Source organism: Pleurodeles waltl, chromosome 1_1, assembly GCF_031143425.1.
Source record: "Pleurodeles waltl isolate 20211129_DDA chromosome 1_1, aPleWal1.hap1.20221129, whole genome shotgun sequence".
NCBI lineage: Eukaryota > Metazoa > Chordata > Amphibia > Caudata > Salamandridae > Pleurodeles > Pleurodeles waltl.
In genome coordinates, this window is record NC_090436.1 from 902,684,540 (window position 1) to 902,709,757 (window position 25,218).

The 25,218-nt window shown below is 46.1% G+C and overlaps 1 protein-coding gene across 1 annotated transcript in view; it reads left to right on the forward strand.

Annotated features, from left to right (window-relative positions):
- Positions 1-25,218, forward strand: part of LOC138303708 (protein prune homolog 2-like) — a 1,166,077-nt gene that overhangs the window by 556,056 nt on the left and 584,803 nt on the right. The window contains exon 7 of the mRNA XM_069243093.1: positions 20,115-20,193. Within this exon, the coding sequence (XP_069099194.1) occupies positions 20,115-20,193 (79 nt within the window). The remainder of the gene's footprint in view (positions 1-20,114; positions 20,194-25,218) is intronic.

The following is a 25,218-nucleotide window of genomic DNA, read 5'->3' on the forward strand; positions in this document are numbered from 1 at the left end:
AGATCTTCTTGATGACCTTCACTAGGAAGGGAAGGAGGGAAATGGGCCGGTAGTTCTTTAGGTCTTCGGGTCTGCCTTGGGTCTTTTGAGCGGGGCGTTGACTTCAGCGTGTTTCCATCTCTCCGGGGAGGTAGCGGTCTTGAAGGAGCTGTTGATGATTGCACAGAGTTGGGGGGCAATGATTTGGCTTTCTTTGTTGAAGACATGGTGGGGGCAGGGGTCGGAGGGTGATCCGGAGTGGATGGTACTCATGGTCTTGGTGGTGTCCCCGTCGTTAGTTTGGGTCCAGGTGCTCAAGAGGTTGGTGTGGCTGGGTGCGTTGGGGTTAGTGGTGCCTGCGGTGGTCGTGGGGGGTCAAGGAGTCGAAGCTGCATGGATGTCCGTGATCGTGCGGTGAAAAAAAGTGGTGAGGGAGTTGCAGAGGTCTTGCGAAGGAGGGGGGTCGATGGAGCAGGACTTGGGGTTGGCGAGTTCTTTGACGATGCTGAAGAGCTCCTTGTTGTTGTGCACGTTGTTATTGATGCAGTCTTTGTAAAAGGATCTTTTGGTGGTCCGGATGAGCTAGGGATGCTTGCAGATGGCTGTCTAGAGGGCGTCGTGGTTGCTCTCTGTTTGTTTGTGGCGCCACATCCTCTCAATTTTCCGGCACTCCGCTTGGAGGCCTGAAGGTCGGCGGTGAATCAGAATGCTTTTGTGCTGGTGCGGTTGTTGGAGGGCTTCCTGAGTGGAGCGAGGGTGTTGGTGCAGTCGTCTAACCACTGTTTGAGGTAGAGGGTGGCAGTGTTGGGGTCGATGGTGCTGGGTGGCGGGGCACGGGTGAGGTTGGAGATCAGCTGGTCTTCCGAGATCTTGTTCTAGCTGTGGTGAGGGATCTGTTGTGGGTGGTGGTGAGCAGTGGGTTTCTGGAAGGTGAAGTGGACACACCGGTGGTCGGTCCAGTGGAGTTTGGTGGTATGGGTGAAGGTGATGTGGCTGCTGGCGGAGAAGATGGGGTTGAGCATGTGGCCGGCTGAGTGGGTGGGCGTCATGACAAGTTGTTTGAGACCGAGGTTGGCGAGGTTCTCGATCAAGGCAGAGGAGTTGCTGTCATTGGCGTTCTCTAGGTGAAAATTCAAGTCGCCGAGGAGCATGTAGTCCATAGAGGCGAGGGCCTGGGCACTGATTGTGTCGGTGATGGCGTCGCAGAACTGTGGTTGGGGGCCCTGGGGGTCTGTGGACAAGGGTTCCTCTGAGAGTGGTGTTGGCGTTGATGTGAATCTGGAAGTGGAAGTGTTCGGCGGCATCAATGGTGTCATTGGTGTTGGTTGAGATCCTGATGGTGCTCCTGTGGACTATGGCGATTCCTCCTCCCGGTTTGTTGGTGCGGTCTCTGTGGGTAATCTTATAACCTTCAGGGATGGCTATGGCGATGTTGGGTTCGGAGGAGGGGTTCATCCAGGTTTTGAGGAGGAAGGCGATGTCTGGGGAGGCTGAGGTGAGTGGGTCCCAGAGTTCGACTGTGTGCTTGTGTATGGAGCGGGTGTTGAGGAGGATGCAGCTGAGGTTGTTGTGTGTGGAGCTGTTGTGGTGCTTGGTGGCTTGGCGGCAGGTGAAGCTGCAGAACCAACAGGAGAAGGGTGCATCGGTGTGCCTTGGGGTGGCTTGGATGCAGGCGATGGAACGGCCTGTATTGAGGGCGTGGAGTTCATTGGCCCTGTAGCAGCATCTGGCGGTGTGGGGGGAGCGAGGGCCAGGGCGACTGGGCTGGGCGCGGTCCAGGCTTGGACGGGCGCTGAAAGGCTTGCCTCTGGTACGCCTTTGGCATGCCAGTGGCGCGCCCACTGTGCGCGGCCGCGCAGCTGGCGCCATTAAGAAGGGGAGGTGGGATGGAGGAGCAGCTGGGAGGCGGGAGCTGAGGGCGAATGGGGGCCAGGAGGGCGGGCCCGCAGGGACGCAGCGGTGGGAAAGAATGGCTCAGAAGAGCCAAAAAACTGGCAGAAAGGGGAGCGCAAAGCAAGCAAAAAAATGGGCTAAAAAAGCACAGAAAGGCACAGAAATGGCACGATTCAAAAAGGATACAAGCAGATACAAAACACACTTACAGAACTTACGGACCCCACTAGGCACCAGGGATTAGGTGCAGGCGGGTGCCTGCGGGAGGTGGAGGGCCTTGAACTCACGGCAGCTTCGAGGGTGGGGTGGAAGGCACGGGCACAGTCTGGTGGAGCTGCGCGGCATGAGGGGTGAGCTCTAACCCTAAAAGCACATCAGGGGTCACTCCGAGCACCGCACAACGGGCGTTGTTAAGAAGGGGAGGTGGGAGGGAGGAGCAGCTTGGAGGCGGGAATTGAGGGCGATTTGGGGCCAGGGGGGCGGGCTCGCAGGGACGCAGCGGCGGGAAAGAATGGCTCAGGAGAGCCAAAAAACAGGCAGAAAGGGGAGCGCAAAGCAAAGCAAGCAAAAAAATGGGCTAAAAAAGCACAGAAAGGCACAGAAATGGCACAATTCAAAAAGGATACAAGCAGATACAAAAACACACTTTCAGAACTTACGGACCCCACTAGACACCAGGGATTAGGCGCAGGCGGGTGCCTGCGGGTGGTGGAGGGCCTTGAACTCACGGCAGCAGTGAGGATGGGGTGGAAGGCACGGGCACAGTCTGGTGGAGCTGCGCGGCATGAGGGGCGAGCTCTAACCCTAAAAGCACGTCTGGGGTCACTCCGAGCACCGTGCAACGGGCGTCATTAAGAAGGGGAGGTGGGAGCGAGGAGCAGCTCGGAGGCAGGAACTGAGGGCAAATGGGGGCACGAGGGGGGGCCGCAGGGACGCAGTGGGGAGAAAGAACAGCTCAGAAGTGCCGAAAAATGGGCAGAAAGGGGAGCGCAAAGCAAGCAGAAAAAGGGCTTAAAAAGCACAGAAAGGCACAGAAATGGCACAATTCAAAAAGGATACAAGCAGATACAAATGGGCAGAAAGGGGAGCGCAAAGCAAGCACAGAAAGGGCTAAAAAAGCACAGAAAGGCACAGAAATGGCAAAATTCAAAAAGGATACAAGCAGATACAAAAACACACTTACAGAACGTATGGAACCCACTAGACACCAGCGAGGAGGCGCAGGCGGGTCCCTGCGGATGGTGGAGGGACTCAAACTCACGGCAGCAGCAAGGGAGGGGTGGAAGGCACGGGCACAGTCTGGTGGGGCTGCGCGGCATGAGGGGAGAGCTCTGACCCTAAAAGCAGGTCAGGGGTCACTCTGAGCACCGCGCAGCGGGCGCCATTAAGAAGGGGAGGTGGGAGGGAGGAGCTGCTGGGAGGTGGGAGCTGAGGGTGAATGGAGGCGTGCCGCTGGGACTCAGCGGCAGGAAAAAATGGCTCAGAAGAGCTGAAAAACGGGCAGAAAGGGGAGAGCAAAGCAAGCAGAAAAAGAGTTTAAAAAGCACAGAAAGGCACAGAAATGGCAAAATTCTAAAAGGATACAAGCAGATACAAAAACACACTTACAGAACTTATGGTCCCCACTAGACACCAGGGATGAGGCGCAGGCAGGTGCCTGCTGGTGGTGGAGGGCCTCGAACTCGCAGCGAAGGCGGGGTAAAAGGCACGGACACAGTCTGGTGGAGCTGTGCGGCGTGAGGGGAGAGCTCTGACCCTAAAAGCAGGTCAGGGGTCACTGTATCACAGGTGCATTGTCCAAGGGGGCATAGGAAGGGGAGCAATGGCAGTTCGAGGTGGACAACATGACAGAGTGGGACACATGGGTGACAACCAGGAGAGTCTTATTTCCTAGCAGGGGTCTTGGCAAAGTTCTCTGGCCTCCACCTGGATCACAGGGACCGTTTGCGTGGTGGTTCTCCTTCTGCAGGGGGAGGGGTGCTGGTGGCCTGTTGCTCGTGTGGGGGGGCCTCCTGTCCACTAGCATCAGTGGAGGGCTGTTCATCGGTGTGGCTAGTGTCCGGGGCCCGTTGGTGTGCCACTGCCTCCCTCATGGTGTTAACCATGTCTGCCAGCACCCCTGCAATGGTGACCAGGGTGGTGTGGATGTCCCACATGTCCTCCCTGATCCCCAGGTACTGTCCCTCCTGCAGCCGCTGGGTCTCCTGCAACTTGGCCAGTATCTGGCCCATCATCTCCTGGGAATGGTGGTATGCTCCCAGGATGTTGGTAAGTGCCTCGTGGAGGGTCAGTTCCCTGGACCTGTCCTCCCCCTGTCGCACAGCAGTTCTCCCAGCTTCCCTGTTGTCCTGCGCCTCTGTCCCCTGAACCGTGTGCCCACTGCCACTGACCCCAGGTCCCTGATTGTCCTGGGTTTGTGAGTTTGCCTGGGGTCCCTGTAGTGGTGGACACACTGCTGATTGACGTGTCCTGGGGACAGAGGTATGGGCCACTGGGTGGGTGCTGTGCTAGTGTTTTCTGAGGGGGGAGACTCTGTGGTGGTATGGGACTGTGCCTGGGTAACCGACTGTACGTAGGTCCCTGATGGGCCAGGTTGGTCATCCTGATCCAGGCGTGCAGAGGTGCTGTCATCACTGTCGGCATCTTATGCGGGGGGACTGGATGTTGCTGGCACCTCCTCTCCGGTGACGTTGTGTGGGGGACCTGTGGGGATGTAAATGCAGTGTTATTGTTTTTGCATGCAACGTCTTGTGCATGGGTGTGTTGCCCTGGATGGTTGTGATTGCCCTGGCAGCTTAGGCTTGTGTGAGTGGTGATTTGGTTGGACAAGTGATTGTCTCAAGTGTGCATGCTTTGGTGATGGGTGTCCATTCAGGTCCATGAGTGCTGTCCATGCATTGGTTTTGCATGCAGGGCTTGGTAGTGGGAGGTTGTGTTGGTGGAGTGTATGTGAGGTGGTGGAGTGATGGGGTGAGGGTAGGGGTAGGGGTATGTGATGGCATGCAGGTAGGGGGGTGAAAGTAGTGAAGAGTTGACTTACCAGAGTCCAGTCCTCCTGCTACTCCTGCCAGGCCCTCAGGATGCATGATCGCCCAGATTTGCTCCTCCTATGTTGTTAGTTGTGGGGGAGGAGGTAGGGGTCCACTGCCAGTTATCTGTACAGCTATCTGGTGTCTTGCTACCACGGAACGCACCTTCCCCCGTAGGTCGTTCCACCTCTTTCTGAAGTCATCCCTTGTTCTGGGGTGGTGCTGTCCCACGGCGTTGACCCTGTCCACGATTCTCCACCATAGCTCCATCTTCCTAGCAATGGATGTCTGCTGCACCTGTCCTCCAAATAGCTGTGGCTCTACCCAGATGATTTCCTCCACTATGACCCTTAGCGCCTCCTCTGAGAACCTGGGGTAATTTTGTCGTGCCATGGGTGTAGTGTGAATGGTGTGTGAGGGTGTGTGGGGTGATGTGTTGGGGTGTTTGCTGTGAGGTGCATGGATAGTGTATGGGTGATGGTGTTCTGTGGCTTTGGTTGTGTGGGTGCTCTTGCTGTATCTCTCTCTAGTGGCAATTCTTTCTATTCTTGTGGGTGTGTGTTTTATAGTGGTGTGGGTTTGTGGTGTGTGTAAGGGTGTCAGGTATGTGTAGTTTGAATTGTCCAATGTGGTCTTGTTATGTTAGGTTGGTGTATTTTGAGCGCAACGGTGTGTACCGCCAATGGTTTACCATGGTTGAATGTCCGCTGCAGTGATTCGTGGGTCATAATGTGGTGGGCGTAGTTCTTTTGGCGTAATGGTGTGAATTTTGGCACCGCCAGTTTATCACTGACCTTTGGGCTGGCGGACTTATGTGTGTGTCTGTATAGTGACGGTTTGCTATGTGTGTGTCATAATATGGGTAGCGGTAAACCGCCGCTGCGGCGGTATGTTGGATGCAGTCGGCATGGCGGTAAGCAGGAGTTACAGCCAATGTCATAATGAGGGCCATAATGCCTTTGGATTATGTACTGAGCATTATAGCTCCCCATGACATTTGGTGTGTGTAGCATTCTTAACCAGCAGCCCAAATTCCCAAACTGTTGGCTACCCGCTTGTTTATTATTCCACCAAGATACTTATTTCCCTTATATGACTAATTAGGTAAGTGTTTAGGTAAGCTTTGCAGTTAAATCACTAATGTTTCTGAAGAAGGCTACGTCTATAATGCTTGGTCGTTATGTAAGGAGAAACTGTTGAGTAACTGAAGGGAGATTTGGAAGTTTATCAATAGAAGTTAGATGGGACTACAGAGGCTGTAAATGAGTCTTCATGAATTTAATGTACTCTGAACCCCAAATGAAGAACAATATATCTGATGATTCCCTAAGTTGAGTCCAAGCTTCATGATCAGAAGCTTCAGTTTATCGCAGTATATGTCACAAAGTTGAGATTTATTCAGGACACGATGTATATAACTACCCATATTGAAGTAAGTAGTAGTTAATCCGATGTGCTAGTACCTTTTCTAAAGCCAACTTGCAGATGAGATAGGATTGTATTTTTTTTTAAACACATTTTATTGATTTTCCATTGCGAACACCTAGGTACATTAAGCAAAGGAATGGCAGTATACATGTATTACAAATTAAAAGTCTTAGGGGGATATTCTAACTTTGGAGGAAGTGGTAATCCGTCCCAAAAGTGACGGTAAAGTGATGGATATACCACCAGCCGTATTACGAGTCCATTATATCCTATGGAACTCGTAATACGGCTGGTGGTAAATCCGTCACATTTGGGACGGATTACCACCTCCTCCAAAGTTAGAATAACCCCCTTAATTTTGACGGTGATCGCATAACAGATATGCTCTTCGAATAATGGTACCTTAATAAAGAGCAACCCAGTGTACCTCAAATCTGTGTCCCTATTTTTCTCTCTGGTGGTGTCTAGGTTCTGTTGTTTAAAGATGTAGTGAGTGATAGTGTGGTATCTTCCACAGCAATATATTGTGGTGAATTAACGTGTAACTTAAGTAACTCTTAACTACCCCCGGACCTCCGCCAACCCACACCTTGTGCTGAAATTCCCCAATGTTCTAACATATATGCTGCCCCTGGCTGTCACACAAAGAATACCAGTTGAATGAATCCGGCATTTGCCCTACTTCCTATATCAGTTATCTGGCGTGTGTATGGGGGGACTGTCTCGTCCTCTGGTGGGTGCAGCATGTGGTTCTACTTCTTCCGCGCGGGAGTGTGAAGGCTCAGCATAAAATGTGACCATAAGCTGTTCCCAGACCTCCTTCAGCTCAGGAGAGCCTCTTCCCTTCCCGAGTTCCGTGTGTAGGTCTAATCTTTCGCACTCCACCCATTTTCTCAGCTCCCTCCTCCAACTCGGAGGATAGGAACCCGTTGGGCTTTTCCAATTCTTCGTCACCTCTCTTTTAGCTAGTATAAATGCGAGGTCCTGAAATCTGCTAGTTGCTCTATTCTTAGGGGTATGAGGAAACCAATGTAGCAAACAATAGGCAGGTGTACATGCTACATCGCACTCTATGATTTCCGCAACGTCCTTCACCACTGTGTTCCAGTAGTTCCACAGTTGGGGGCAGGACCACATCATATGCATAAAGTCTGCCGCCTCTGCCCCGTATCGGGGGCATTTAGCTTCTAGTACCTGAAGATGATCTTGCAATCTCTGCAGGGTAAGATAGGCTCTGTGTAAAACATAGAATTGTGTGAGTTGAAACCTAGCATTTCTGGATATTCTCTGCAACCTTTCCAATATTTGGGCCCAATCTCCTTCCAATATCGGGGTCCCTAAGTCTGCCTCCCATTTACGTCGCAGGTCCTCGAGGGGCCTCTGCACTCCTATGCAAATTGCTCTGTATAAGCCTGTGACAGCTTTCCATAACCTGTCCGATGTTAATAGATAGGAGCTGAGGCGATGAGGAATGGGTTCCTCGCCGCCCACCTTCCAGTGCACTCGAATGGTGCGCGTAACCGCACGGTGCATCAGGAAATGGCCCTGCAGGAGGTCATGGTCTTGTTGAAAGTCCTCGAACAGCAGGAAGTTACCTTCTCGGTATAAGTCCACTACCTGCAAGGCCCGTGCCTCCTCCCAGGATAACAGTCCCGTCCAGTCTCCAGCCCGGGGCAACCACTGAAGCCAAGCCATTGGGATCTCGGGTGAATACAGCGTGGCTAAGCCTGCTCTTTGGAGATAGCAACTCCAACACCGGTAGAGGACACCAGCCTCAGGCGCAATCTTGGGACCAATGGTTGCACTGCCAAAGAACACTCTCGCCAGTACCGACCTGCGGGGGCCGTAATGTCTGCGTTTTTCTCCCCAGCCCCTCACTCCACCACCCATCGGGTCAGCCATTGCAGCTTGTCCCCCAAGTAGTAGGCCTCGAAGTCCAGGACCGCCAGCCCTCCCTCTGCCCGAGGTCGTTTTAACTTGGTTAGAGCCACCCTATGTCTCTCTCTATCCCAGATAAATGCCGTATGCATAGAGTCCAGTTCTCTGAACACCGCCATCAGGATCCAAATCGGCAAGGCTGCGAAATAATACAATAGCCTTGGCAGTGCTACCATCTTGATAATCACTATCCGCCCAGCTACCAAGAGTGGAAGCGAACCCCAGAAACACATACTGATTCTCAAGGCCCTGATGACGCTCCCTAAATTACCCTCTAGTATGTCGGATCTGGAGTGATAAATTTTAACTCCCAAGTAGGGCATGCAACAGGGTTCCCACCTTACGTTCCCCATCTCCGCAGGCGGATCACAGCTTGCTGACAGGGAACAAGAATGACATCTGGCAGCTGACCCTTAAGCCTGTCAGTCGGCCAAATAGCACCAGCAGATTCTGAGCTCCCTCTAGCTCCTGGCTAGTGTTCTGTAAGAATAGGAGCAGGTCATCAGCATATAGTGCTATCGTATGACTTCGGGCGCCCTGCATCAGCGTGCCCACCTTATCCCTTTCCGCGTGTGCCCTTGCCATGTAATGTTTGTAATCAAAGCAGCAGAGCTTTTCTGTATACTCAGCGACCCTCTCTCTGGCTTCCGGAGCTCCCCTTGCAATTCAGGGAACTCGGGTGTCAACTTCTCTACAGATCAAAGCTCTTTCTCAAATAATTCGACCTCTCGTAATAAGGTTCTCTTAACCCCCATTGACGCCGCAATACAGCATCCTCATATCACCACCTTGAATGCTTCCCATAATATTTGAGGGGAGGGGGCCGTGGCCGCATTGTCCTCAAAGTACTGCGTAATATGTCCCCTTATTTGGTCACAGTATGCAGGGTCTTCAAAGGAATTGGGTTTAAGGCATCAGGTGGGTATGCCCGTGTTCATGGCAAATGCAATAGTACAGGATTGTGATCGGAGAGGGTTCTTCCCAAATACTCTATGTCCCGTATCTGAGTGTGTACTTCTGGCATGCACAGGAAGGTGTCCAGTCGCACATGCAGATCGTGCACTGCGGAATAGTAAGAATAATCCCTGGCATGGGGGCTAAGGGTCCTTCATGAGTCTAACAGCTGCCACCCAGATTGCCACTCTAGGAATTTTTTAGCTAGGGCGTTCACAGAAGAATCCCGCAAGGTAGGGTGGGATCTGTCAAGCCCCGGGTTGGCCACGCCATTGAAATCTCCCCCAATCAGCACTGCGTGTAGCTAGTGAGGAGCCAGTGTGTGTGATAGCTGATCCAGAAATGTGCCCTCATCTATATTAAGAGCGTATATGTTTATCAGCACGAGGTCCCGCCCTCCCAATAGGCCTGTGACCACCACATACCACCCGTCCGGATCAATTAGTGTATTGGTCATCTGAAACGGTACCCCGGTCTTATCCAAACTCGGGTGCCCCTTGCATATGCTGAGTAGGTTGTATAAAAAACTTGGCCCCTCCATCTCCTCTGCAGTGCCATGCCCTCCGCCGCCGTCAGGTGAGTCTCCTGCAGCATTGCTATATGTGCATTTTACTATGTAGGTAGGAGTATACTTTGTATCGTTTAGCCATGTTATGCATGCCCCTTATATTCCAATAGATCACTTTGTATTCATGTAGATACTCTTAGGGAATGATCAACTCTTTTATGTCTTTGCTTGCCCTCGCCATGTGCAGCCACATCAGGGCAGCAGCAGTCAGGACCACATCTCCCTCACAAGTGTGGTATGTGGCAGGTTTTCCAAAGTCTAACAAAAACTTCGCTAACTCCCCTCCCCCAGGACAGGCGTGAGAACAGTGCCCCATCCAAACTATTACTAACCAAAGTCAATGCTTATTGGGTGGGTGAAAAGAGTGCTCCTGTCAGGTGAAGCTGCCGGCACCAGGGTAGCCCCTGTTTCAATCCTGAGGGCCGTGCTACCCCGCGTTATGCCAATGTTTGGAAGTGTCACCGTTCCAGGGCTTCATAGATAATTTGTGGCACCTGGGCGTCATGTCATATTATATCCTCAGCAGTTCCTGGCATCACCACTGGTAGTTCCACGCTCGTAGCCGATGAACTCTCAGATTCAGTGTCGGAGTCCGACCCTCGAGCTCCTTTCTGTGTCACCGCGGGCCTCTGGCTAGTATGCCCTCCGCTCAGTGATGCCACAGCCACCGTGGCTCGCTGTCATTCCTCTCGGCTCTCCTCCGAGGTGGGTGCCACTCCCCCCGCTTGGGTCCACTAGCTCAGGGTCGACCACTTCTGGATCTGGGCCCTCGGGTGTTCCTGTTCCCGTGGGGCCCTCTCACTCATCCTGCCAGGCTCTTGCCTTTGGGGTGTGTGAAAAAGATCTCGCTCCTCTGCCGTCCGATACTCTCAGCGTGGAGGGGGGAAAGTATAGCGTACTGGATATTTAATGTTCGTAAGTGCTTCTTGACCTCCAGATAATTTGATCTTTGTCTCTGCACTTCGCGGGAGAAGTCAGGGAAAATTTGTAGAATATTGTTCTCCACTCTTAGTTTCCCGGCCTTCCTAGCCTGCCCAAGTATATGATTGCGGTCTTTAAAGTGCAGTAGCCGAGCCACTACCGGTCTCGGTGTGTGCCCTCTTGATGACAAAGAAGCATGAGAGGCCCACTGGCACCACCGCCTCAGCTATCCTTCGCTCCAGATACTCAGGTAAGTTTTGTTGTTCAACATTTTTGGGAAGGCCAACTACCCGAATATTGTTCCTCCGCGATCTGTTCTCGGCGTCCTCGGCATGGACCAGGAGGGTCCCGACTTGCTTCTCAAGGGCGGTTGCACGGTCCCCAGTCGCCACCAGCTCAGGCCTAAGCTCCTCCACAGTTCTTTTGGCTGTCGTTACTCGTTCTGCCAGTCGGCATTGGTCCTCTTTCAGCAGTCCCAAGTCCACCGCTAGCGTATCGATTTTGGACTCCAGGCCTTTCCTGGAGGACGTGATAGCCTGCATGATGTCTCACCTTGAAGGGCCCCCCGGGAGGCCCCCTGTAACTGTGGATTGCATCAACCCGGTTGGAGCAGGGGAGGGCCGCCTTGATGTGTTTCGGGATCACTGGTCATGTCTTTTTTTTAAATTGATTTTGCCCATCCTAGAGCGACTCTCTGGCGGACCACAAACAGGTTGTGCAAAATGGGTTTGCATTCCGAGTTGCCTGGTGCGGATTATGCCTCGGTGACACCCAGAATCCACCACCCCACCGCCTCAGCTCAGGGTCCGTCTCAGGTAGACTAACTGCTGCCAACGGAGAGCAGTGCCGTCAGTGCTTCTCTCACTGTCCGGCTGCAGGACCGCTCCCTCAGCGACAGGGTCCAGTCGTCTCAAATGGGCCCGTAATGCCAAGCAGACTCCGCAGGCCGCACCCAGTGCGCGCGCCTCTGGCTCCGTTGCGCCCACCATTTTGGGGTCAGGTGATCCGACAAGCCGCTTCGCCCGATCTCAGTTTCAGGGCCCAGATACAACCTTCTCAGCTCTGCTCTTCGTGCCCCCCTCCTCCTGGTCTTTGGGGAGAGGAGAAGGTGCCTAGGTAGCCGGTCTATGCCATCAGGATTATTGTTTAGCGGGGGACCTAGGCCGGAGCTCTTCTCCGGAGCTGCCTACTCCAGGGGTCTCAAGCCAAGCCCCAGATGAGATAGGATTGTAGCATCAATAATTCAGTTGTTTATGCATAAATATAACAATTGAACACATATCTCTGCAACAGAATAGGTGGGAGAAATTGGGTAGCATATTTAAAGTACAGTTTATTTCTGTCACCTTTTTGTTTATATGCAATATAAAGACACTGTTGTTAAAAGCTGGCTTTTTTGGACATCGAGGCCTGCTGTTTGGGCACCACCTCCATTTCAATTACTGGACCTTTCAATTTGTGTGTGCTGTGCAAACTGGTTCAGTTGGAGGATTTCAGGGCCCCAGTGCATGGCACCAACATGTATAGGGAGGTACAAAAAAGAGCTGAGAAAAGGAGAGAAAGGATGGTAAAGAGGATAGTGGAAAGTACAAATGAGATTAAAAAGCGATAAAAGGAGAATACAGGAAGAAGTTAGAGCTGGGAAAGGGGGCAGAGAGGGAAAAAGTAAAAACAATAGCAAGACAAAGATTACATCAAATAAGGGCTAGGGTAAGGTATAACTGGAGATAAAAATTCAGATGAAAGGGGACTGAGTTGGGCAAGAGGAACAGGATAAGGAGAAAAGGAAAAGCATGAAAGGATCAAGAATAAATGGAAGCATAGAAACCGCAAAAAATAGGTTGAAAGGAGAGAGAGAAAATAACATCAGGTTGCACATTAAAAGGTCGTTGAGAAAGCTCAGAGGGATAATGTGCAAACTGCAAAGATATATGTTTACCTCTCACTTACACATCCCAGTCCTTGTGGGATTAATCAGTAATTTAATGCACCTAGTCAAAAGATTTATGTGTAACCTAGATCACAAGCTGTGATCTTTGTGAGCTCACCCCTCCCAGAAGAACACTGACAGGGTGAGTTTTGTATTAGCTGACCCCTACAGTTAAATAGGCAATCTAAAAAACAAACATATTGTAACATTGACCCCTGAGATTCCTCAATATCGCACTGAGGACCTCCGTCAACTTTGTCTGTTGGGTCCTTTTTCATAGATCTTTCACTGGTTATAGATGAACTGAGATTTTATTTGGATGAGGAACCTTTCCTTACATTTGGGATTGATTTGCACTAGTAACATAAAATAATAAGTACATTTCCTCTCTATGTACTACAAGATAAGTAAAAAATTCACAGCAACTGTAGAGAAGTGGAGTATTATGCAGTGATGCTGGTTAGGTCTCACTATTCAATGCTCTCACAATGGCCCAAACTGGGCCTTTTCAATTCACAATAATAAATTCCTAGCTCAGTCCTGGTAGTGTTGCACAGAGCAGTCAGGTTTTACTAGAGGAACATGTGTTAAGCATTTCAGAGTACCAGCATAGATTGTATGTGATTGACACAACTCGAAAGAAATCCAACACTAATTTATAAACACAGAGCATATTTTTATATAAATTTAGACACCAAAACAAACTTAATTAGCAAGTATAACCAGAGTTAAAGATTTTACTATGAAAAACAAATCAGTGCAGTTCACTACTGTCAAACTTTAACATTGTGGTCAATGGAGAAAACACTTCCTGACAATCGGTCACTTGCAGGTCAAGTCCAGTGGAAACCACTGGGTGTTAAGTTGATGCGGGAACCAAGACCAGTAATCAACAGTCAGTACAATTTTATCTGGCTCGTAGGGCCCAGATGCAGAGTTGTCCTGGCTCTACTTGGTGCTGAATGAAGGAGCTGCGGTGCTGCATTTACCACTTAGACTGCACTGGAGAGGACAAGGATGCAACAGCTTGACAATGGAGCTACTGAGGTGGGTGGTTGAAGGTCTTGTGGAGTTCCCTCGAGGTGAAGCATCAAGAAAAGGTTTTGGTGGCTTGGCTGTCAAAAACAGCGTGTAGTTACTTCGATGTCCTGGAGTCCAGGGGAAACCAGTAGCAGCCTCACACTTGCTGAAGGTCAGGACTACTTTTCCTTGTAATTGGGTCATCATTCGTAAGCACATGAGGAAGTCGTGCTTGGAGCCTATCAGGTGATATTAATCACAACTACAGCCATGAAGTGTGCAGGACTTGCGAACAAGGTACATGTAACCCACACTCGGAAAGTGAACAATCCAAAAGAGCAAGAAGAAGAGCTGCAGCTAAACGTATTCCAGGGCAAGAGAGAGAAAGAGAAGAACTGGAGATCGTACTTGGAAACATTCCAATTGATTTACCAACTCCTGTATAAGACGGGAAGAGGAGCGTGAATCGTCTTCGAATGAAGTAGTAAAAGAACCAGTCCAAGGAGAACGAGAGAAAGTACAGGTCAGGGAAACACTGTTCAGAGGAGGGTGTCCTCAGAAGCAGGTGGTCTTACAAACCTGACTGTACAAGTGACTGACCCCAGTGGGAAGGGAGCTGAGACAGACCCAAGCGGGTTTGACTCCTCCTTAACCAATTGCGGGAACGTCAAAGGAGAAGAGTTTGAGTTCAATTCTGAAAGAGTATTAACAAGAAGACCTTAGAAAGGTGACCATTGGCCAGAGAAAAGCTCAGAAACAGAGAAGATAAACGTGATTCCACCAATTCAGTAAGAAAATGATTTAAACGAAGGAGAATATTTCAGTGAAGAAGAAGCTGGTAGCAGTCAAAAAGTGAAAAGAAAGAGAGTTGCAAATCAAATATATTCTGGTCCTGAATGGGCATATGTAACTACAAATGAATGGCAAGAAGAATTTTTGAATTTATATTTATATTTTGGTATGTGAAGGGAAAAGAAAAGACTGATACGGAATTTTTGAAGATTAAATGAAAAAGACATTGTCGTACCTGAGAGACTTTGATAACCTGACTTGACAAGCTGCTACACTGGTTTGACAATTTTTTACCTAATTTTGTCAAGAAGAATCCTGATAGTGTAAATTATATATAAATGGTTGGGAAAAAAACCCACAAAACTTAGGAGGGATTGAAGATATTGAAGACTGAATGTTGAAAGTTGAAGAATTTTGAAATTGTTGTCTATTGTTTTTCTTTTGTTTTGTTTTTGATTTTTGCTGCATAGTCATATCTCTTTGAACCTACATTAACCTTTGGAACTGCATTTGCACATTGCAGCAACCTTACCTGTTTACTTTCACCTGTAGAAAAGAAGTTTATAGATAACACAGAAGATAGGAGAAGAGCTAGCAAAGCTAAGCTAGATAAGGGAGTGGTTCACCATAGACCCGGCATTGATCATGCTTCCAATGACATCACTAAACAATGGAAGTTAGCATTAGACGCATAACATGTAAGAAAGCTTTATATATATATATATATATATATATATACATATATACATATATGTATATATATATATATATACCACAAAGTTATTTTGATAGAATATATGTGAGTACAAGTGAATGTAGACATGTGTTTTTCTTTCAGAGTAAATTGAATTTCATGTTAAATGGTCAGGATCCTCAAGCTTCTCGAATATATATTATTTTTGTGAGAAGAATGCTTATTATTGTCTTCCTAGAAGATGGTATGGCATATGTTATTTGGGAATAGTCTTTCCAAAAATATACCAGGTGAAACACTTAAGTAAGTTTCCTAAATGTATTGAAATTCGAACGAGACACAAGTGAGAATCAGTTTCAAGCATTGTGGGAGACATATTTGGAGCAATAATTCCTTCAGTGGGAGTTGTTCTGAATTCCATAAAAATACTAAACTTGCCTACAGTTGTGGAGGTCAGGAATCCCCAAGGTGCCTCCTGCGTTATCTGTCAGCATCCACAGGGATTAGGGTTAAATCATATCTCTGTTCTTTGTTAAACCTTCATGTTTCTAAGTAAACATAATGTGCTGTGTTACACAATTGGTTTAATCAATGCTTGTCTTACCAATGCTTGTTTGCTAATGTGAGCAGGTGTAGACATGTGCTTCTAATTGCTTCTAATTGGGTGTGGTGTAGACATGTGCTTCTAATTGGGTGTGGTGACTCATCCACATGTGGAAACTCAAGTGCTTTCCTGATTGGCTATAAGTAGCAGAGTGAAGCATGCCTCCCTGCTTGCTCTGTTTTGCTTCATGATCTCAGCATCTGATTTGGCAGTCCAGCGCCTGCTGTCATCCTCATATTCAGGACTTTTGAGGCAATTCTTTTCTTCATTCCTGTACCAGCTGACACCAGGCATTTCTGCATCACTCCGGAAAAGACTGCAGCTAAGTGACTAGTATTCTCCAGGGTGCTTTTTCTGTGAGCGCTACGCTTTCCTAGAACAGCTGGTGTATTTCAGACCTCGTATTTTGGCAGAGTGCTTACCTTGAAGAGATAAATGCATTTCTGAACATTCTGCTTTATTATTGTAGTTACTTGCCTAAATGTGCTTCAGGAAATCTGCTTGAGCTCAAGTACTACAAAAACTGACAGTGCAATTTTAAAAGAGCATTTACGTGACTTTTTCTTTCTCTAATAGCATAACTCTTGGATTTAAATTGTATCATTCATGCCTGTGTTTCAGGGTTTAGGAATTTGCTTTTGAAGGGTTTTTCACACACAGAGTGAAACCAAACCAAACTGTGCCACCCTAACTGTTTAAACCCAGAGTGGACATTTGTATTTCTTGGATTGTTTTTGTTCCTTTTAGTTTAACCCTATGCATGCAGAAAAGTTATATGTGATATGATTAACGCCCTTGTTTGTCTTTCTTGTGCATGATAAGTGCAACCACAGTTCTAATTGTAGTGTGCAACAGTGAATCTCTGTGAAGCCAGCCCTAGTGTCGCAGTACTTATTGTTATGGTACTCAGTTTGGGTTTTTGGTAATGCAGTGTTAGTAATTGTGCCAACAGTTATTATTATCCAAGAAACGTGCTGGAGCATCTCGGTGTTCTTCTACCGCTCCTGTGCCCATATCAGAAATGAGATTCAGTTTCAAGGAAGTTGAGTGCACTAACTCTACTATCACTCTGTCAACAACAACCTGCCTCCCTGAAGATACAGGGTGCCTGGCTGGACTGGCAAGACGTGGCAGTGTTTTGTCTCCTTCTCTTCCACTTCCCCTTTCCTTTTGGGACACCTGCCGGGGTTTCTGTGTCCTCCAGGAGGTCAGGGGGCATACCATTGCCCCTGCAGACATCCTGCTTTTCAGGTGAGTGGCCCCGTCTCGACAGTGGATAATATTTTAACAGAGTATTCAGTAGCTATTCTCCTCTTAGACACTGAAATGGCTGCTACAAGAGCTATGGCTCTTCAGAACCTCCTTGCGTTAGACATTCTTTTAGCAAATGAGGGCGGAGTTTGCACATTACTTGGTCTGCGTCACTGTTGGTCATACATACCGGACAATTGTAAATTAGTTAGAGGTTTAATGAACAATTTAGCAAAAGATACAACAGAACTAAAAGAATTAACTGAAACTACTATTTGGGAAAAAGCTGGCAAAGGAATTAGTTCAGTGGGAAACTGGCTTGGCAACTTGGGTGAAGGTATAATATTAAAATTAGTTAAATGAATTTTGATTATTGTTTTTTGTTTAATTGCAATTTGGGGAATATATAAAATATATCAAATAATTAAAAGAAAATTTGAAAAGAATCAGAGGTGTGTAGATGTTCAAATGGAAAGATTTTATGATAGAAATTGAAGATGAAAGAAAATTTATAAAAAAGTGAATGAATCAAGATTCTGAATTATAAAATGAAATAAATAAATGCATTTTTGGTTTTGTGTGATGACATATATAGTCATCAGAGGCGGGGTTGTGAGAGCTGAGATTTTCTTGATAAATGTTTAGTCTTTACGTAATTATACTTACATATTAATGTGTGAATTAATTTAATATTATATTGTGTTTACGGGAATTGTAACTAATTAAGTGGCCACCATCTTATGTATGGCCTATATTTAGTCCATGCTAACTTAAGCTGATGAAATTATTTTGTATTTACAAGAGAGTGTGTTTCTTAACTAAAATAAATGTCAGAATTAAACGTGTATTTAGTGGCCTCTGCTGGACTAAAGTAGAAGCAGATGCAAGGTCTCTGGGCAAGGCAAGCTGTATAAAATGTTTCTAGTGTGTTCCGTAGTTTGACTGACTTCATTGTTTGTAGTTCTGTTTCTAACTTGTATGTCTTTCCTCGAGGGGAAAAGAAATGGTGTGGTAACATATTTTGTATTCGTTTTTCCTGTGACTTCGTATTCCGGTGGAGTGAAAACAATGGATCCACAGATGAAGCTGGAGAAGAGGAAATACAGGATACAATTGTATTAGTTTAAATTTCGTCAATGAAATAACAGCAAATAGAAGCGCTTAGAGTAAATTAATTGTATAATTGTGGTATCTGTCAATGGTCTGATTGGTCTTAACTTTCTCACCTTATTCAACCATTTTCCTTCAACAAGTTTAATTTAATGTTCAGTCAACATTGATCATTGCTCATTCTTCCTTGGGATTTTCGTGTATCCTGAGTTCTAGAGATTTTGGGCCAGATGTAGGAAGATTCCAAATTGCGAGTTGCAATTTACGAGTCCCAGCGACTCGCAAATTACAACTCGCAATTTGGAATGCAGAAAGGTGTCTCAGACACCTTCTGCAAGTCGCTATGGGGTCACAAAGTCCCACCTCATTAATATTAATGAGGTGGGTAGCAATTTGCGACCCCATAGCGATTCAGGACACTCACGGGGATGGTGGCCTGCTGGAGACAGCAGACCACCATGTCCGTGACTGCTTTTAAATAAAGCAGGTTTTTTTTTTTCAAAGTGCAACCCGTTTTCCTTAAAGGAAAACGAGCTGCACTTTGAAAAAAAAACGAAACCTTTAGTTTCGGTATTTTTCAGAGCAGGTAGTGGTCCATTGGACCACTGCCTGCCTGAAAAATTATTTTTTGTTCCAGACACAAAGGGGAAGGGGTCCCTTGGGGACCCCTTCCCATTTGCGCCTGGGTTACCATCCACTTCAAGTGGATGGTAACTGCGCTTTCATTTGCGACCGCAATCGCGGTCGCAAATGAAAATGCATAGCATTGCGAGTCGCAAATAGGAAGGGAACACCCCTTTCTATTTGCGAGTCGGAAATGCATTTTGCGAGTCGGATCTGACTCGCAAAATGCATTTCTACATAGCAATGAGGCTTTAGCGACTCGCAAACGGCGATTTTCGCCGTTTGCGACTCGCTAAACCCTTGCTACATCTGGCCCTTTATTCTGTATGATTTGTCACTTTGACATTTCATGATTCCCAGATAGTCTATTGACATTCTGGTACTTTATTAGTTTATGTCTGTTCAATACTGAACTTATATTTAGGTGGTTTAGTGTATCTTATAGTCCAAATTTGAATCTAGCAGCCCTACCTTTATTCCTGGCTCCTGTCCTGATGTTGGTGCCTGATGTTACTGTCCTACTGACGAAGTAGACGTTGATGCTGATTACCGTAGTGATTTGGTAAATGTATGAGCTGTGAATTGTTACTTATCTTTTGTTTTCCATGTACCAGCTGCATATGTTTATTTACTGCTGCTTATTTTTGATTGCTCCATAGTTTAGATGTTTTCTAAATTTGTGTTATTAAAACTTTTACACGAAGTCCAACATGTTAATGCTAATTAGTGGTTAGTGAGGCGTTACTCACATGCTCATGAATTGTTGTTGATATTTTGTCTTATTTTTAACAGATTTATTCAATTTATCTTGCTCAGATTCTTTTGCTATGGTTTTGTGTAATAACTATTGAGATTATTTGTCTTTTTGCATTGTTTAAATTTAGATATATTCAGCGTTCGAATCAGCCATTATTGTTTCTCTACATGTATCATTTGTGTTTGTGAATTATTTTCGTGACCTTAGCATTGTTAATATAGGGAAATAAATTATTAATTCCTGAATAAACTGGTGTGGTTATTGAAGTTGAATTGATTATCATATGTTATATGTGATGTCTATGATGTACCTCGGATGGCATTTTCTCCAAAGCAGATTCGGTTCTGTTCATCGACCTAGTGTGAAATCCACTATCTAGTCGCTTATAACTAAAATATAGCTAGAGTTTCTCTGCGTCAACACTAGATCCGCTGTTGCTATTAGACATTTCCAGAGGACAAAATGGGTGAAATGCAGGTTTTCAATTACGCACCTGCTGGCCAATAGCAATTCACCTTTCTTTGTGTCGAAAATGCCTTCCTTAAGTATTGCTTAACGATCTAAAAGTATAACCAGCAAAACATCTACTGGTCCCTTCATTAAATCTCTGTTTCACCAACAGGTCTCTGCTTTGAAGATACAATTTTAAAAGACCTGAAAGAGCTTTCAGATGGAGAGGTAAAGGTTGCAGTTAGCACTGTGTATACGACCTTTGAGGTAAGTGAAAAAATCTGGACAAAATTAGACATAATGTAAGGCAATTTCATGACTGTGATTTGTTGACATTGTCTGATTTTATGGCTTTCCTGTCATAATTGCTGCAGGTTTTATTATCCAAACGCAAAGCACAATGCTAAGTGAAAGAATCATGTCAAAAAAAATCTGTCTTCATAAGTTAAAGTCGAACTTGTAGAACTTCATGGCATTTTTCAGTGTGGTCTTCACGTACATGCAAATTGTAATTGCATTTGTATGGCACTTCATACAACTGTCAAAATTCTGCAGTGCATTGTTGCATGGGTACCATGCTGCACCACATGAGAATGCTTGATGGAAATGGATTTGTACCTGTAAGGACATGGGTGGTAACAGTAGAATTTATAATGCATTGTAGTGTCCAATAGGGAACTTGGTGAGGGAGGAGAGCAAGACCTGTAGGCATAAACTATAAGTCGTCCAAGATGCCAAACTTTATTCCTTAGTAAGAGGTTAATGCCTTACCCTATTCCATCTTAGTGACTAGTGGGAGATGTCTTCATGCTAGGATACATGTCTTCTTACCATTGAATAGATTGACTAGGGAGGGTTGATGGTGGTGACCTGGACACCTGTCTTCTTAGCACTGAATAGATTGGTTTGGAAGGGTTGATGGTGGCGATCCGGACATGTATACTTAGCATTGAATACATTGGCTTGGGAGGATTTGGATGGCTGATGGTGGCGTGCCATCTTAGCATTGAATCAATTGACTTTGGAGGGGTGAAGGTGACGACCTAAATTAATATCTTTAGGAGATCTATGAAGGCGAGAAGCAGAGAACATGAACTTGAAGATCTCAATAAAAAGGGATCGTGGACCTACTTCTTGAAATATTATAATTTCGAAGGAACTCAGCGAAGTCTCATGAGTGTATTATTTGAGTGCACTATCTGCAAAAATACCGCTTAGAATTCATTATATATTGCTTACAATAAGTAGACTTATTTTAAATAGAGGCATGAAATGGGTGTTCGTTTGATCTTTTTTGTCAGCTTTGTGAATATGAAACTACACATGTTTTGCACATTTTCATTTGCTATCCACATTTCTTGTCCTTTTGGAAGCTTTTATTTAAACATTTATGTTTAATGTTTAATTATCTACTTGTGGTGAAGAATATCATCTCTTGAAGAATGTCTTGAAAATGAAACGCTATGGTTCAGTTTTACCCATTTTTCACAGACAAGTAGTATTTTTAGACAATTAAGGCCCATATTTATACTTTTTGACGCAAACCAGCGCCGCCGCTGGTTGCGTAAAAAAATTTACCTCTGGCTAACGCCATTCCTACACACCATGCTGGCGCCTTATTTATGGATTGACATTAGCCGGCGATGCGGGCTGGTCAGAGTAAAAAAAAATGACTCATACCAGGCAGCGCTGCCGTAGGGGAAAATGGGGGTTATGCGTCAAAAAATGGTGTAAGTAAGGTTTGAGTCAAAAATCATGGCTCAAACCGGACTTGCGCCATTTTTTGATGCACAACCCCCATTTAAATGACTCCTGTCTTAGCAAAGACAGGAGTCATGCCCCCTTGCCCAATGGCCATGCCCAGGTGTCTTCTGTCCCCTGGGCATGGCCATTGGGCACAGTGGCATGTAGGGGGGCCCAAATTAGGCCCTCCTATGCCACTTTAAAAAATAAAAAAATAATACTTACCTCAGTTTACCTGTACTTACCTGGGATGGGTCCCCCCATCCATGGGTGTCCTCCTGGGGTGGGCGAGGGTGGCAGGGGGTGTCCCTGGGGGCTGGGAAGGGCACCTCTGGACTGCTTCCATGGTCTGAGACCATGGAAGTGAGCCCACAGGTCCCTTAACGCCTGCCCTCAACCAGGCGTTAAAAAACAGCACACATGAGGCTGTGTGCCATTTTTTAAGGCTCGCCCCCTCCTTTGTGTCAAAATGACGCAGGAGTATACGAACGCCTACCTTGCATGTCATTAACGCAAGGCGGTTTCCTGCGTCCAAAAAATGAGGCACACAGAGTTTTTTTGACGTCCGCGGGGTCGGGGCGTCATAGTTTAAATATGGGGTAATTTTTTTGCCGGAAGTGCTTAAAAATTTTGGACTCACATTCGGCGCAAACAGAGTATAAATATGGGCCTAAATGTTTATAGGTTATCTATGGTGTAAATACTCCATTTATAAGCGTTTTATTGCAGTAAATGTCTGTAATAGGACGGCCTGTAAACCATTTGTCAAAGTCAATTTTCTTTAACTATTTTATCAAAGCAGACTTGAGACTAAGATTAATGCTAAAAAGACAACTTTTGCAGAATTTAAGCTGGAGCTAAATACCAGAAAAGCATAAATAAATCTTTGGCAAGAGCTTTCAGAAACGAAGTCACAAACAGCACTAGTGAAATAATTGCACAAAAAAAGTATTCTGGGTGCTTCCAATCAGAGAAACTTGATTATTCTCCTATTATCCAATGTCTTAAGGGTGTGCGAGTTTGAAAGTATAGAATTGTTGCAGTTTAGCATAATTATTAAGAAGACGTGCCTGCTTTGCAAAGGGCGACGCTGCTGAAGTTTTTAAAAAAAACACATCCGTTGATGTCGCAATTCGAGAGTGATTGTATTGGGCCGAAGAAGCCGTCATTGCTGAGCTAGAGCTACAGTGATTCCTTTCTTTCTGTCCGAGCTACAGGTAGCCTGAAGTCACAGCGGGTAAAATAATTCCCTACAGTTTAAAGTCTCATCCATCTTGGGTGGCACATTCATCTGAAAGGAATTTGGTCATGGTAGAGCAAAAGTGTGCATGGAAGACGTCGGATTTTTTCCCGCTTTCTACAATGATGCTGCTTTTTATAGAATGTTATGGAAGCGTGCTAGATCATGAGTGGGGGCTTGCTCATTACCATCTGAGCTGTCCAATGGTCGTCTGCTTGCTTCTCAGGGAAAGGACTCTGGTGTGCCTTGCCTTGTAACTGTGGCAGGTGAGTACCCTGAAAGAGTAAAGAAAAAGATAACCATTAGACCCTGTGTTAACCATGGCACTGCTGAACTGCAGGTCTTCATTGCCTTCGGGAACCATGAAGGAGACTTAAGTATGATTGGACTGACAACAAGAGAAGGTGGGCCAGTGGATAGAATCTACTGGTTCAAGTGAGGGTCACTTTACTCATCAAAAGTAGCTTTAAATGATACTCCGGGCCTGCTTTGAAGGCTCTACCTAAATAAACTTAATTCTTATTGCATTTGACTCAGGGTTAAGTCCTCTAACAGTGAGTATAAGAGACACTTCCTCCCAGATAGAGAAATGTACTTGGAAGGTGCTTTTTACATATACAATGTTGCCCAAGTATACTGAGAGATAAACTAACTTGTATTGTTATTCCGATTACACATTTCTATGGGAGTGTTGAGAAGGTGAACCAAACCATCTTTTTCTTCACACATAGATAAGAGCCAGGGATGTTCACACACCAAAGCACCAGTGCACATTTTCCCATTGCACAGACTGGTAGAAGTAGTGAACAACTGTATGTAAAAAGGTAAACTCATTGTTTTGAACCAAGCATCCGTAGCATGGTTTCCCTCAACATTTTGCCTTAAATCCTGTTTTTGTTGACTTCATTTTTTCTGCCCTTAGGACTCTGCACACTTTACCATTGCTAACCAGTGCAAAGTACTTGTTCTCTCTCTCACTTCAACATAGTAGAATTGACTTATGCTTAAATGACACATTTAATTTACTTTAAGTCCCTAGTAAAGTGGTACTACATGCACCCAAGACCTGTAAAATAAATGCTACTAGTGGGCCTGCAGCACTTATCATGACACCCACTTAAGTAGTCCTTTGAAACATGTCTACTTCTTGCCATTGCACACAGTGGTGCGTAGTTTTAAACTGCCATTTTGACTTGACAAAATAAACCTTTTGCCAACCTTAAACCTCCTTCTTTTAATACATTTAAGTCATCCCTAGGGTAAGCTTTCAATAACCCATAGGGTAGGGTGAAGTGTATTTTAAAAAAACTGACATGTACTTTTGAGTTTTACACGTCCTGATAGTGACAAACTCCTAAATTTGTTTTTCAATACTGTGAAGCCTACCTCTTCCATAGGAAAATATTGGGATACCTTATTACATTTAATAAGTGATAACTTTCAGTTGAGAACAGGTTAGAAAGTCGAGTTTGGTCTGTCATAACTTGTAATTTAAAACCCTCTTTAATAATAAAGTGGGATTTTAAGTCACAGTTCTGAAAATTTCACTTTTAGAAAGCTGGCATTTTCGTTACCCAGCCATTTGGTGTCTGCAGCCTGTATCCTGTGTCACATGACTTGTGTAGCTGGCAGTTGGTCTATGTGTATTACTCCCAAACAGTGACACAAAGGGGTAGTAGACATTGGAAGCATGGGCCATCCCTGTTTTGATGAGGGTGTGGTGCTGCCTTCTACCACACTTACACCTCACAAAGACTGCCTCAGCACACTCACAAAGGTTTTCACACTAGTCTATTGTGCTCCCAGACAAGCTGGGGTCAGGGCAGGGAGGCTAGAAATTCCAGACACCTTTTTACGGGGAGAACTCTAGAAGTTTCTCACACTTCAAAACTGTCCTCAAGTATAAATATTGACCCTTCCGATCTTACTCTTCATTGAAAACATAGACCTGTGGAAGACTCAGAAGAAGGACTGCTGTTCTGCTTGGCTGCTCTTCTGCAAGGAGGACTGCTACTCTGCTGCCCTACTGCCCTTCTGTCTGAGTGAGGACTGCACATGCACCTTGAACCCAGGACCACCAGAGTGACTCCAAGAGCTAGTTGGCTAGCCTCATAATCGGACTCTTAGGGACAGAAGAGGCTCCAACCACCTTGATCCGTGCACATGGAGTCCACCTGCTGTGAGTCCTACTCCCAAAGTGGTGCCACCCCAGTCCTGGACCCTTGGAAGTGGGCATGAAAGTGCGCTGCCCGTTCAACTGTGGTCCTAGCAGAACCAATGTAGCACAATGCAT